The sequence below is a fragment of the Scheffersomyces coipomensis genome (assembly GCF_036884675.1).
Source record: "Scheffersomyces coipomensis strain NRRL Y-17651 chromosome Unknown DFJ63scaffold_9, whole genome shotgun sequence".
NCBI lineage: Eukaryota > Fungi > Ascomycota > Pichiomycetes > Serinales > Debaryomycetaceae > Scheffersomyces > Scheffersomyces coipomensis.
Genome location: NW_027042900.1, coordinates 583,342 through 596,099, shown reverse-complemented (window position 1 = coordinate 596,099; position 12,758 = coordinate 583,342). Strand labels below are relative to the sequence as shown.

General features: G+C 31.1%; 8 protein-coding genes across 8 annotated transcripts; 4 read left to right on the top strand and 4 right to left on the bottom strand. All coding sequences in view use genetic code 12, as the record gives it.

The window, feature by feature from the left end:
* Window positions 1-22: 22 nt before the first annotated feature.
* Window positions 23-3,363, bottom strand: ULP3 (SUMO protease). The gene has a single exon (XM_064904569.1). It carries the CDS (start codon window positions 3,103-3,105, stop codon window positions 100-102), a length of 3,006 nt encoding a protein of 1,001 aa, XP_064759551.1. The 5' UTR covers window positions 3,106-3,363; the 3' UTR covers window positions 23-99.
* Window positions 3,364-5,057, top strand: RPT2 (proteasome regulatory particle base subunit). Its single transcript, XM_064904570.1, has one exon. It carries the CDS (start codon window positions 3,622-3,624, stop codon window positions 4,945-4,947), a length of 1,326 nt encoding a protein of 441 aa, XP_064759550.1. The 5' UTR covers window positions 3,364-3,621; the 3' UTR covers window positions 4,948-5,057.
* Window positions 5,058-5,166: 109 nt separating this feature from the next.
* Window positions 5,167-6,654, top strand: DFJ63DRAFT_316038 (uncharacterized protein; the record flags this gene model as incomplete). The annotated part of the gene is made up of 1 exon (XM_064906667.1): window positions 5,167-6,654. The coding sequence occupies one exon, from the start codon at window positions 5,167-5,169 to the stop codon at window positions 6,652-6,654; it is 1,488 nt and encodes a 495-aa protein (XP_064759549.1).
* A 14-nt stretch (window positions 6,655-6,668) lies between these two features.
* DFJ63DRAFT_264230 (SUMO-targeted ubiquitin ligase complex subunit) lies at window positions 6,669-7,685 on the bottom strand. The gene has a single exon (XM_064904572.1). The coding sequence runs from the start codon at window positions 7,359-7,361 to the stop codon at window positions 6,684-6,686; it is 678 nt and encodes a 225-aa protein (XP_064759547.1). The 5' UTR covers window positions 7,362-7,685; the 3' UTR covers window positions 6,669-6,683.
* DFJ63DRAFT_344326 (acetyl-coenzyme A synthetase) lies at window positions 7,459-7,666 on the top strand (the record flags this gene model as incomplete). The annotated part of the gene is made up of 2 exons (XM_064908766.1): window positions 7,459-7,464; window positions 7,523-7,666. 2 exons carry the CDS (start codon window positions 7,459-7,461, stop codon window positions 7,664-7,666), a joined length of 150 nt encoding a protein of 49 aa, XP_064759548.1.
* Window positions 7,686-8,735, bottom strand: DFJ63DRAFT_264229 (uncharacterized protein). The gene has a single exon (XM_064904571.1). It carries the CDS (start codon window positions 8,629-8,631, stop codon window positions 8,011-8,013), a length of 621 nt encoding a protein of 206 aa, XP_064759546.1. The 5' UTR covers window positions 8,632-8,735; the 3' UTR covers window positions 7,686-8,010.
* An 822-nt stretch (window positions 8,736-9,557) lies between these two features.
* Window positions 9,558-10,760, top strand: DFJ63DRAFT_338116 (uncharacterized protein; the record flags this gene model as incomplete). Its single annotated transcript, XM_064908647.1, has 1 exon — window positions 9,558-10,760. One exon carries the CDS (start codon window positions 9,558-9,560, stop codon window positions 10,758-10,760), a length of 1,203 nt encoding a protein of 400 aa, XP_064759545.1.
* Window positions 10,761-10,828: 68 nt separating this feature from the next.
* On the bottom strand, window positions 10,829-11,836 carry DFJ63DRAFT_338115 (uroporphyrinogen-III synthase; the record flags this gene model as incomplete). The annotated part of the gene is made up of 3 exons (XM_064908646.1): window positions 10,829-11,514; window positions 11,565-11,710; window positions 11,814-11,836. 3 exons carry the CDS (start codon window positions 11,834-11,836, stop codon window positions 10,829-10,831), a joined length of 855 nt encoding a protein of 284 aa, XP_064759544.1.
* Between the last annotated feature and the right edge of the window lie 922 nt (window positions 11,837-12,758).

The following is a 12,758-nucleotide window of genomic DNA, read 5'->3' as shown; positions in this document are numbered from 1 at the left end:
TTAATAAAAAAATATTCATAAAATCGTTTTATCCACAAAGTGCTATGTAAAAGATATACATATTTATATATGCTAAATGCTAAATGCTGTTAATTACTATTAATTTATGCGTCTTCGCTTTGATTCCTTCCTAGAGAGTCTCCCAAATCCATTTGATTTCAGTTTTCTTCCTGGACTCACATATCCATTAGGTTTGGATTGAACGTCGACCGTATCAACTATAGTAATGGTTTCGATAGGTGTGGACGTTGCCCTTCTACCACTTGATGGACTTCGCGTGGATGTGGAACTTACTGATCTTGAACCGACAGGTGTAGGCGATTTCCAATGCTTGGGTAATTCCTTTGATATTGATCTACCCTTGAATAATGGTATTGGATCAGGAGTTTTTCGACCATCAAATTCCTTTAATATTGAATTGGATTTATCTATAGGCAGCTTACTTGATATTTTTAACTTTGAAACACTTTCATTCACATCATCAGAATCATTATCACGACTAGTATTGAACGGTTCAATATTAGGATCTATCCTAAACTCCTGATGTTTAGGTCTAGTTGATTCACCTTGTTGCTTAGAATGAAGTTCATAATCATCCTTAAATGCACGGAGTCTAGCAATGCCCTTATCCGAGTCAGGATCGAATTCAAGAAGATCTTGACACATATCAGTAACAACTTCTAATAATACCGGACCAATTTCTCGATTTTTCTTATCAAATAATTCATTTAAAAACCTTACCACCGAGTCATCTAATTCTCTCCCTTCAAGTTTTTTATTAAGAGTTACGTTTATAAATCTTTCCTTAGGCTGAGCTCTTGGATCTAACGTGGTTGGATATTCCACTGGAGACCGATTGACAATAGTTTGAGAATTTTCAACTATAGGAGTTTCAGATCCAACTTGAGTTTCACGTTCAACGTGTTTTTCAGGTTCAACTGGCTTGTTAGTAAGAGTTTGATCTTGACTATCCTTTTTTGGTTTATCTTCTACTTCAGGTGTACATTCAATAACTTCTAAATCATCATCTGAATCAGGTCCTCCATTATTAACTTCAATCTGAGTTAACGATTGTTCCTTATGCAATTTTAAAAGTATATCAATAAGCTGCTTTCTGGTATTATTTCTTTCTTCCGCCACAAATATACTTCTTCTACCACCTCCCCCTCTATTACTACTATGTCCTTTCCAAATTCTTTCACAATCCGCAATATTATTTAACCAAGTCTTAACATTATAAATGACATGAATCCCACAATCATTAAAATTACTTTGTTTAGGAACTCGAGCATTTATAACTCGAAGTTGTTGTTTCGCAATTTCTATACCATACTTATCAGCACAATAATCAATGATGAACTTTTTAATTGGGAAACTAATATTAGAATGAGTTTGAGCTAATGAATCAAATACGAATATTTCAGTTTGAAATTTTTTAACTGCTTGATTTTTTGAATTATTGTTAGGAACACCACCATTAGTATCATTCGGTTTGGGACTTTCAGTATTAGCATCATTATAATCCTGATCTCGATCTCGATCATCATCACTATCATCATCATTCTCAATTCGAGCTTTATAAGCTTCAAAATTAAATTCTTGATAATCTTGACTATCAGGTATGATGATTCTATTTAATTCTTTTGCTTTTTTATCAGCCAACCCTTTTTCCAACAAGTTAGGTAACCCTTTAATCACACAACAATACCAATGGGCATTTTCATTGATCGGTATGATCACGTATGGATAATTCATAATATCAACTTTCGTCAACCATCTCTTGATATTACCATAATAATCAGGGGTTTCTTGGATATTTGATTTATACATTAATTTCGTAAAGAAAAATGAATTTAATGCATAGATATCTTCAGCTTGTAATAATTTATATTGATGAACCACTTTATCAATTTCATATTGAATGAAAAAGTCAATCACAGAATCATTAATCCAATCATTATTATATAATGTTTTAAAATCAGAATACGTGATGGTGACTAATTTATTATGAGCAAATCGATATTTCAAATCAGGAGAAAATGGTGCTGGAGTTTCTTTAACGGTGATTTCATCGTCAATTATAGATGGTTTGGTTGGTCTTCTTAGATTATTATTTCGGAATGATGATAGTATATTGGAAGTCTGTGATGGTTCAGATATGCTAATTGGTTCTTTATGTGAACCTCCAAGATTTCCAAATGCTTCAGATCTAGCTTTTGATCTTGTACTTCTTAAATCAGGAGAAAAGAAAGTTTTGGTAGATAATGGAGTAAGTCTTGTATCAGATTTAAATGTTTGATCTGAAAATTGACAAGCTTGAGTTAATTGACTAATATATTTTTCAGCTTCCTTTGGAGTGAAAGTTTTAGGTTCAATTGGCCAGATTGTAGAATCTTTAATAAACTCTCGGAAATGATTTTGTTCTAATGGTTTAACCAATATAAACCCTTTATAATTTTTCATTTCAAATATGAAAAATGATTTTGAAAAAATGATGTTACTTAAATGACCTTTACTTTTGATGATGGTTCCATCAATGATGCGATTGTAGTTTGTGAAATAGATAAACATCCCATTGAACGATACTTGCAACTTTAAATTATTTGATCCTCTTTCAATCGAACTTTTATTATTAATCTTCAATGATTCTAAATCCATAGAATATTTCGGCTCTATATCGTCCAGTAGTAGTTCACTAAGATCAACACTATTATGAAACACGTCATTATATTTTGACTTTTGTCCAAAGGTAGATTGTGATGATGATATGGTTTGTCGTATGGGAGTTGAATCAGCTATTAATGAATCAGGTAAATGATCTAATTCTTCTCGTAATAATTCAGCTTTGGAAGTTATACTGGATAGATTGGATCCACTACTTGAATAATGATTAGATGGTGAACTATCTGAAGCTCTTTTGAATGTAGAATCTCGTTTAACATTGTTATCTAAAATGTTTATTCTAGAAGGAGTTTTAATTTCAATTGAATTGGCATTGGAAAGATTATTTATAGGTATCACACCAACTCCACCTACTTTTGGTCGTCTTTTCTGCTGTAGGGATTGGAAATCCTTATGAAAACTAAACCGCTGCTCCGAACTCATTTCAATCGTGTCAATACTGATCTATTTGAGTTCGTGTGATGATTTCTTCCCCGTTATATCTTTTTGATGATCCGTATGTAAAAGATGATAATTAGATGATTGATTGACGGTATATGACCTAATTAGCAAGGGGACTATTATGTTGTTGTGATGGCTTGACCTAAGCCTACTCTTATCTGACTTCTATTTTGAATCAATTATTATGAAACTTCCTTGTTATTCACAATCTTTGTCTTCTATAAATAGAGAAATTTTACCCTGTTTGAACTGTCTCTATATGTGTAACAGAATTTTGTTACACCTAAATCAGCGGTAAAGATGTTTGATCGTTTCACGTGCCAGATCACATGATTGATTTTCTTTTGACAAAATAAGTTTTGGTGGCGAGCGACTGAGAGAGACAAACTTCAAAAAGGTGTAAAGGTTTGATTTTGATTAATTGTATTAATTAGATATTGAAATTGTACTACAATTACTAGTTTGATCTCCATCATCTAATTTATATCATAAATCATCATGGGTCAAGGTCCTTCCGGAATGCCAGGAGGCGATAACTCTGGTAAGAAGAAAGATGATAAAAAGAAAGAGAAACCAAAATATGAACCACCAGTGGAATCAAAATTTGGTAAGAAAAGAAGAAAGGGACCAGATACTGCTGTGAAATTACCTAGTGTTTTTCCTAATACTAGATGTAAATTAAAATTATTGAAATTAGAAAGAATAAAAGATCATTTATTATTAGAAGAAGAATTTGTTACTAATCAAGAAGCATTCCAACCTACAGAAGCAAGACAAGTTGAAGAACGAGAAAAAGTAGATGAATTAAGAGGTTATCCTATGTCAATTGGGACTTTAGAAGAAATAATCGATGATGATCATGCTATTGTATCATCAACTGCTGGATCAGAATATTATGTTTCAATCATGTCATTTGTTGATAAAGGTTTATTGGAACCAGGATGTTCAGTACTTTTACATCATAAAACTGTATCAGTAGTAGGTGTATTACAAGATGATGCTGATCCAATGGTTTCAGTTATGAAATTAGATAAATCTCCAACTGAATCATATGCTGATATTGGTGGTTTAGAAGCTCAAATTCAAGAAATTAAAGAAGCTGTAGAATTACCATTAACTCATCCTGAATTATATGAAGAAATGGGTATAAAACCTCCAAAGGGGGTGATATTGTATGGGGCACCAGGTACTGGTAAAACTTTATTAGCCAAAGCTGTTGCTAATCAAACTAGTGCTACATTTTTAAGAATTGTAGGATCAGAATTAATTCAAAAATATTTAGGTGATGGACCAAGATTATGTCGACAAATTTTCCAAATTGCCGGTGAACATGCTCCTTCTATTGTATTTATTGATGAAATTGATGCCATTGGTACTAAGAGATATGAATCAAGTTCAGGAGGTGAAAGAGAAATTCAAAGAACCATGTTGGAATTATTAAATCAATTAGATGGGTTTGATGATAGAGGTGATATTAAAGTGATTATGGCAACTAATAAAATTGAATCATTAGATCCTGCTTTAATTAGACCAGGTAGAATTGATCGTAAGATTTTATTTGAAAATCCAGATGCTAATACTAAAAAGAAAATCTTAACTATTCATACATCAAAAATGAGTTTAGCTGATGATGTGAATTTAGAAGATATAGTGACTTCAAAAGATGATTTATCAGGAGCTGATATTAAAGCTATTTGTACTGAAGCTGGGTTATTAGCATTAAGAGAAAGAAGAATGCAAGTTAAGGCTGATGATTTTAAAGCTGCCAAGGAAAGAGTTCTTAAGAATAAAGTTGAAGAAAATCTTGAAGGTTTATATTTGTAGTTGTAAGAAGTATATATATATATACCATTTTATATAATGAATCAAAACATTTAAAATATAGATAAGATTGAAATATTTGTAAGTAAAGTAAATCTGCCCACCATTAAAAGAATTAAAGTGAGTGAGTATCAAAACATTTTTTTTTTAAAACTCCAGATTTTTTTCACAACCAGTTACATATAACCAAACCATCAGAGATCAACAAATGCCCATGCCAATATGATAATATTCAAGAGGATGCTACGAACAGGCACCTCAGGAGTAAGAGTGAAGGCATTCACTCCGAAAAATACCATCTTCACCGAATTCGAACATAAGAAAAGTGCATATGATCTAATCGTTAATAATTTAGAAGATGATGAAGATGAACCGATTATTATCGTGCCGCCTAAGATTCTTCGGGGTGCATACCAGATAAGTCGAAGTAATGAGATGTTATTCTCACCCAAGACGGAGTTCTATCGATCGAAACATATCAATCTTCGAATCATGGGATTCAATGATGATACGAATAAATACGATGTGGACTTATTTAAACCAGTTGATATTTTAAAGACTAAGTTTCTTACTAGTCTAACGAAACGGAATGAAATATTTGCCTCACCAACTCGACAATTCGTACGATATTTGTTTTTAATTGAACTTCTAGGTCGATCAATCTTCAGAGAAATCGTGATGAGAATGGCATTATATAAAGATATCACTCATCCAGATAAAGAATTCAAGCGTATCATGGGTAGATTCAATCAGACGTATTATTATACTGATGATTTCCGATTATACATGGATTACAACGATCCCAATTCAAAACTTATTCATGATGATAAGATCCTTGATTTAAATATCGGTAGTAAACATCGACATATCATACCTAGTTTTACTCATTTAGGATTCAAATATTTAGAAAATGAAACGAATATGATGGAATTAAGTAAGAGGATAATTGATCTGTGTTCAAGTTCAGATAAATCAATTAGTTCTATATCGGATGGAATTATCCTACAACAATCATTACAAGATTTTAAATCATTCGTGGAGCCGGCATTAATTAGAAATACTCAATATTTAACTATAAATAATTCCTTATTCGCCACTACCAAACGACGTCATTTATTACCTAAATTCAAAGGAAGATTACCTCCATTAATGAAATTAACCAACCCAACTCAAACTAGTTTCTTATTAAAGGCAAGTTTTATCGATACCAAATTCACTCATTGGGATAACAAGACTCAATATAAATTACATAAAACCACGGTTTACTTAGATAAATTAGGTGATCATATCTTAAAGAGATTAGTAGTGGAATACCTTATTCAATTATTAGATCGAAACACCAATTATGTTGCATCAACCACCGATTTTTATTTCTTAATTTCAAATCCATTATTTGGAAGATTAGCTATGATTTATGATTTACACAAAGGATTAATTCATCCTGATCATCAGCGACAATTCGAAGCCAATCTCAATGCCATTGAAGATACAACCAGCGTCAGTAAGATTTATCGTCGATATGAAGTTTTGGGAGATTTATTTGAAAGATTAGTGGCGGTTTATTATCTTGATAATGAACAAAAATGTCGAGAATGGGTATTTAAAGTGTTTGATCATATATGTGATGAATTGATGGTGAATGAAAGGGGCTTTCTTGTGTTGGATAAACAAAGATATATTGATGAATCAGTAGCGGATGCAGCAATGTAAATAAATAAATAGATTTAATAATAATTATATTATCGTTTTAATTTTTTCTTATTTGGAGATGCAGATGTAGTTGATGAAGTTGAACCATTTGTACTTGGTCTACTATGAGTATGATGATGATGTCGTTTATTTGATTTTAATTCTTGTTTTTCAATGTCAAGTAATTTTGGATCAGTATAAGTCTCATCAGTTTTAAGATCATTAATTTCTGATTTAACTTCTTGCTTAACATCACCAATAACTTCATCAGTTTTAATGTCACCCCCTGTATTTATAATAATAGTATCAATATCAGGTTTAGGAGGAGGCAAAGGCGGTATACCGATTTTAGCTGCCACTTTCATTCTTAATATAATAGTATCTTTAAACGTAACTTGTTTTCTACATAAAGGACATAAACCAACTCCATGTCTTCTAACTTGACCTCTAGCATTAGAAGAACTTAATGATTGTTGAATACATTCAAGACAAAACATATGTCCACAACTCGTAGCAGTGGCTTCTGTCATTTCATCAAAACATACCGGACATTGACTATCAGATAATTTCTTTATGGTTTCATGATGAGGTTGATCTGGATTATCTAATAAATCTTGAGTTTCTTTTCGATATTCTTCGATGATTTGTAAGTCTGTATCGTCCACATCATCATCTGATGATATATTGATGATATATTCAGATACGATATCACTTGGAGGTGTAGGCATGGAATAATAGATCAAAATATCTTACTAATTGATCTAGCTTATATCAGACTTTTCTATTTTTATCGCTTTTTGTAAAATTAATGGGGGATGGAAATATATGCAGGTAAGAATAGTTGGTAGCGCCCATAATTAACAATCTTTTAGTAGATGATTTACCAAAGACTAGATCAGGTAAGATTATGAGAACAATCTTAAGAAAAGTATTAGCTGGTGAAGAAGATCAATTAGGTGATATCTCCACCTTATCTGATCCTGGTGCAGTTCAACAAATCATTGAAGTGGTTCACACTGCACTTAAGAAATAAGTAACTGGGTTAGATTTGTAACAATAATCACTATCATTCATTCATTAATATTTTTTGTCAGTCTTTATATTACTTTTTGATATTAGCTAATATTATATTTATTACATATGAATTGATTTTAAATCATCATATCTTTGATTGTAAGATCGGTAAATTTTAAATTTTATAACTCACAATATATTATATTTAATCTATTTCAATCTACTTATTAACTAATTTTCATCTTAATAAAACAAAACTAATAGCAATCAAATTTACAACCAATCTAAATAACAAGAGCATGTACTCTTTTCAAGAGTGCTCTTAACAAAACAACACTAATAGCAACCAAATTAACAACGAATCTAAAGAACAAGAGCATGTACTCTTTTCAAGAGTGCTAGGTACTCTTCGATGGTTACGCCATCATCAACTCCTACTTTATAATGGAGTTTATATAAACAATTCGAAGTGCTTAAGGTATGAATTTCACCATCTAAATGTTTGAACAATTTGTAGATTCCTGAATCTGGGATCTTATATTTTCTATCTCTAAAAAATTGTACTAAAGTATTCTTAATTTCATCTCTTTTAGAACTCCTTGGGTTGAAACCAATATACATAGCAACAAACTCATGTAATGAGTTTAAACAGCTCGGAGTGATCATTTCGATTGATTTAGGGAAGCACGATGGTTTTTCATAACCATAGTTGTTAACAAGCGACTTTTCTAATGTAACAGGATATTCGTCGATTTTTGCTGACGTAGAGTTTTCTAAATTTTGGATGAATGCAGCTTGTGTTTCTGGATCTAAAAATTCTGTATATCTTCTATCATCACTATCCAATTGAAATTTTTTCTTTATATTTAAGTTTGTGATTAATACAGCCACCTTAAATTCATCTACTTTACTAAAAGGCATTTCTGGATTTGAAGCTAAAATCATTGTAGTAAATTCCATTGATGTTTGGGCGATATTATCCATTTGAACAATCGTTTGAAACTAATAATTATATATTATGGGTTTGACTGATATCACTTTTAAATGATACAATTGATTGATTGATAAATTTGAAGAGGAGGAAGAAGAAGAAGAAGAAGAAGAAGAAGAAGAAGAAGAAGAAGAAAAGAAGGGAGAAGAAAGGTTAAGAAATAACACATAAAAAAAGAAAAAAGGCAGCCAAAAACTGAACAAACGCTGTAAAACTTAACAAGAGCGATCTATCACTGAATCAATCAATCAATCAAAATTTATATAGTTATACCACTTTAGAGACTATGTTAACCAAAATGAACCCAACCCAAACTCTAATAAACACACTTTTAATGTCTTTAGAATCGATTTTACTACTTTTATTGAAAAAGGCAGCCAAAGGCATATTTACTCTATTTCTGCAATATGCACTTACATTAAATCCTGAAAAATAAGATAGAAAGAACAAGAAAGTCACTACGGATGCACTGATACCTTCTAATTCAAAATATTCTACATGAATAAGTTGTCTATTTAGATACTAGAATTCATGCTAAGGGGGTCTCTCGTTATTATCAAAAATGGATTTGTGATTTTTTTGGTGTGATTCAAACTGATCTTAAACTAAAAATGGCAACTGCTTTCGCACCCACAAAAATTTCCATTTCGGGAAATTGAATGCGTTGTAAATATGGGAAGCTATAAATGCAATAGAAGATAATCAATTTCACTATAGATGCTCAAACTAAATAGAAGCAGACTAAAAGATCTAGAAAAATATTTAAGCAGAATAATTGATCATTCATTTTTATATTTCAAAACTAGCATAACTGCTTTGAGCGAAAAACTATTGTTATGCCATATTAATAACTACTATAAATACTTGAAAATGTAATCTTTTCAAACTTTTAAATAATTATATTATCACCAAAAGCAATATGACTAAAGAATTTGAAATGTCTCAGAACCATTCTATTGCTCAAGAAATTGATCAACAATTGATCCAAGATCCATCAATGGTAAACCAAGATCCTTTACCCGATAAGCTTCAAGGAATCACCAACTTGGTGCTTCTTGTTGATACAACTTTGAATGACGATTTTGAAAATCTTTTAATTAAAGAAGTCCCCACAGAAGGTCAGATTTTACACCATAACAACAATGAAGTTAACTATGAAGATTCTCTGCAATTCCTATTTGATAATGCACATAAATTCAATGAAGAATCTGAACCTTTGATCATAACCTTGCAGTTTAAACTTGGACTTTTGGATGATGGAAGTTCAATGATTGATATGTTACTCAAGGCCAATGCCATTAAAGAATTTGGAAAATTTAAATTTAAGTTCTACATTTTTAAGATTGTTGCCCATCAAAAGAAGGATAGTTTTGTTATGCCTTCTGAATTGTATTTCAAAGATTTGAATTGTATTGGATTCAGATTTGATACTGATCTTGTGCCAAAGATTCATAATTTATCCAGAGATGAAAAGGAAAATGAATATCATAGGAATGTTAATCACCATATTCCAATCTCAATTTCATGGTTAGGACAAGATATTGAAGAATTACATTTGGGACAAAAAGTTAGATTAGACGGTTATGAATACTGTGAGTATAAATTTCCGAAATTAGTGGATCATGGATTTGAATGTTATGATCAAGTCACAAGTCATAATTGGGCTGCATTATTATATCATCACAATAATCTCAGAAATATGATTTTCCAAGATTTCCAATCAGGGCAGATTTATTTGGCTGTAGAATTACATGTGGAAAAGCTTTACTTAATAGGGTTTGAAATGCCTGTAAGGCATTATCATTGGGTTCTATATTTATGGGGAGCTAAAGAAATTTATCTCCATGGTACTGCAATTGATCCAGACTATATCATAGAAGAAGCTTTGTTTCAGTTACCAATTGTTACAAAAACAATCTATTATCTGAGTAATCCTAATTGGTCTTCTGGAGTAGCAGAGAAAACGATTCTGATATTAAATGAATTATCTTCTCGCTTTCTGATTAAATTAGTAGAGGTACCATTCTTACCAGAATATCAATCAGCTTGTAAGAGTTGGAGTTTAGGTGTTGATCATAGAAGTACCACATATGCTCGTACTTTTGAATATAAAGAAACATGATCTGACTGAGTTTTTAGATATTATGAATATATATATTTCTTTTAATGTACAGAATCTAAAAGTTATTATCATATTGAAGAAACGAATAATGATATCGCATCAGGTTTAGGAGCCACTATGGTTGGGATTATATCATGATCAATTAAATATGTTTCAGTAGTAGGACCAATCACCCCGATTTTAAATTGAGTTTGGTGAAGTTTAACATAATCAATGATATATTCTGTACCTTGAGGACTAAAGAAAATAATCCAATCATCATTAATTTGATTCGTAGTTATGAATTGATCAAATGTAGTTACAATATCCTTTCTGACAGCCGTGGTGTAAATAACTCTCTTATCAACTTTAAGACCAGCTGAAGTTAACTTTCTCGGTATGATATCTCTATGAACTTCACCGGTGAAAAACACACATAAACGATCATTCTCATTGTCTTGTTTCAAATCATTAATAATCAAATCGGCTAATTTATCACCATTACCAGCATTATCACCACCTTTAATATTGACAAATCCTAATTTTAATAATTGAGAAGCAGTAGCAGGACTCACAGCGTATCCGACTTTATCCAAGATCCTCTTCTTGACACTGTCATCAACCACACTATCAAGACATTCCTCTAAGATCTCCACCCCTCTTGGAGACGCTATGATGCATATGGTAGAGGGGTGGTTAAGATATGTATCTGATTGGAGATATGATATGGTGGAAGCAGTGTTTATACCTTCATGACTTAACGATGGGACGAATACTGGTGTATAGTCTGTGGATTGGTTCAATTCAAGTTCATAGTTAAAGTACTTTCAATTTCTGGTTTTAAATTTAATGCTGATGGACCAAATGGGAATAAATCATCAGGTTCTTCTTCATTTTCAGTTGTGAAAACATTTTTAACTTTTTGCCAAATACCAGCTTGAATTGAAGATTCACCATTTTCCTCTCCACTACTTGATGCAGCAGTTGAAATTGGGGAATTTGATAATTAGCTAACTAAAATTAGAATAATGAATATGTATCAAGATTATAGATCTTTGTGATTGTTTAGTTTACTAATTTGATAAAAGAGTTTTCATTATATGATGTAATGGTTAAGTCCGTTATGAAGTAATACTCTATTCTAGATGTTTAACAAACCATTTGATTTGATATATCACAATGTGATAATCAAGTTACCGTTAAGCACTAGTCGGGGTTTAGATAGTCTAAATTTTGAATAATTAAGATTTAAATAATGGAAATATAGATAAAAGAAACGAATGTAATTGAAGAGGTTGTAAATTTTACGATTTTAGATGATGAATAGCAAGCATAAAAAATAACAATTGAACCTGAAATATTGTTGATAATGAAAAACAAACAGACAAAACAAACAAATGGAAGGTTTTGATAATCATACACGGTAGTAACTGTTTATTTCATTTTTCAAAAATCAGACCCAACGGTTTTTCTAATTGGTAATTATTATTATTATTACTATTAATAATTAAAAAATATTGATAATTATATCGTATTGTCGTCTAATTTTAGTTAATTACGGTTTGAGGATGATATGAATAAACATAAAACGTTATGATATGAAGAGATAATCCGATTTGGGATAAGTTGAATACGTTAAAATATTTGATGAAACGTTTAAACTAGTTATAGTTACTACAACTATTAATACTAATTGTTAGATGGTGTAATGTGACGTAATTAATCCGGAACTACTATGCAGGAACATACATTATTTTACATAGTTAAGGATGAAAGTATATGTATACGGAGATAATGAACAATACAAACAATAATAGAGGACAAAATGTTAATAGACATCATTATGACGTTCATATTAATTGTATTTAAGAGTTGTATTGAATAAGTGTAGAGATAATTGGTTATTGTGTAATAGGGAATAAAGTGTTGAAATATTACGTGAAGAGATAGGAATGAATAAGTTGAACGAGGAAAGGAAAGGAAAGGAGTATTACGGGATATGTTACTATATGATACCTT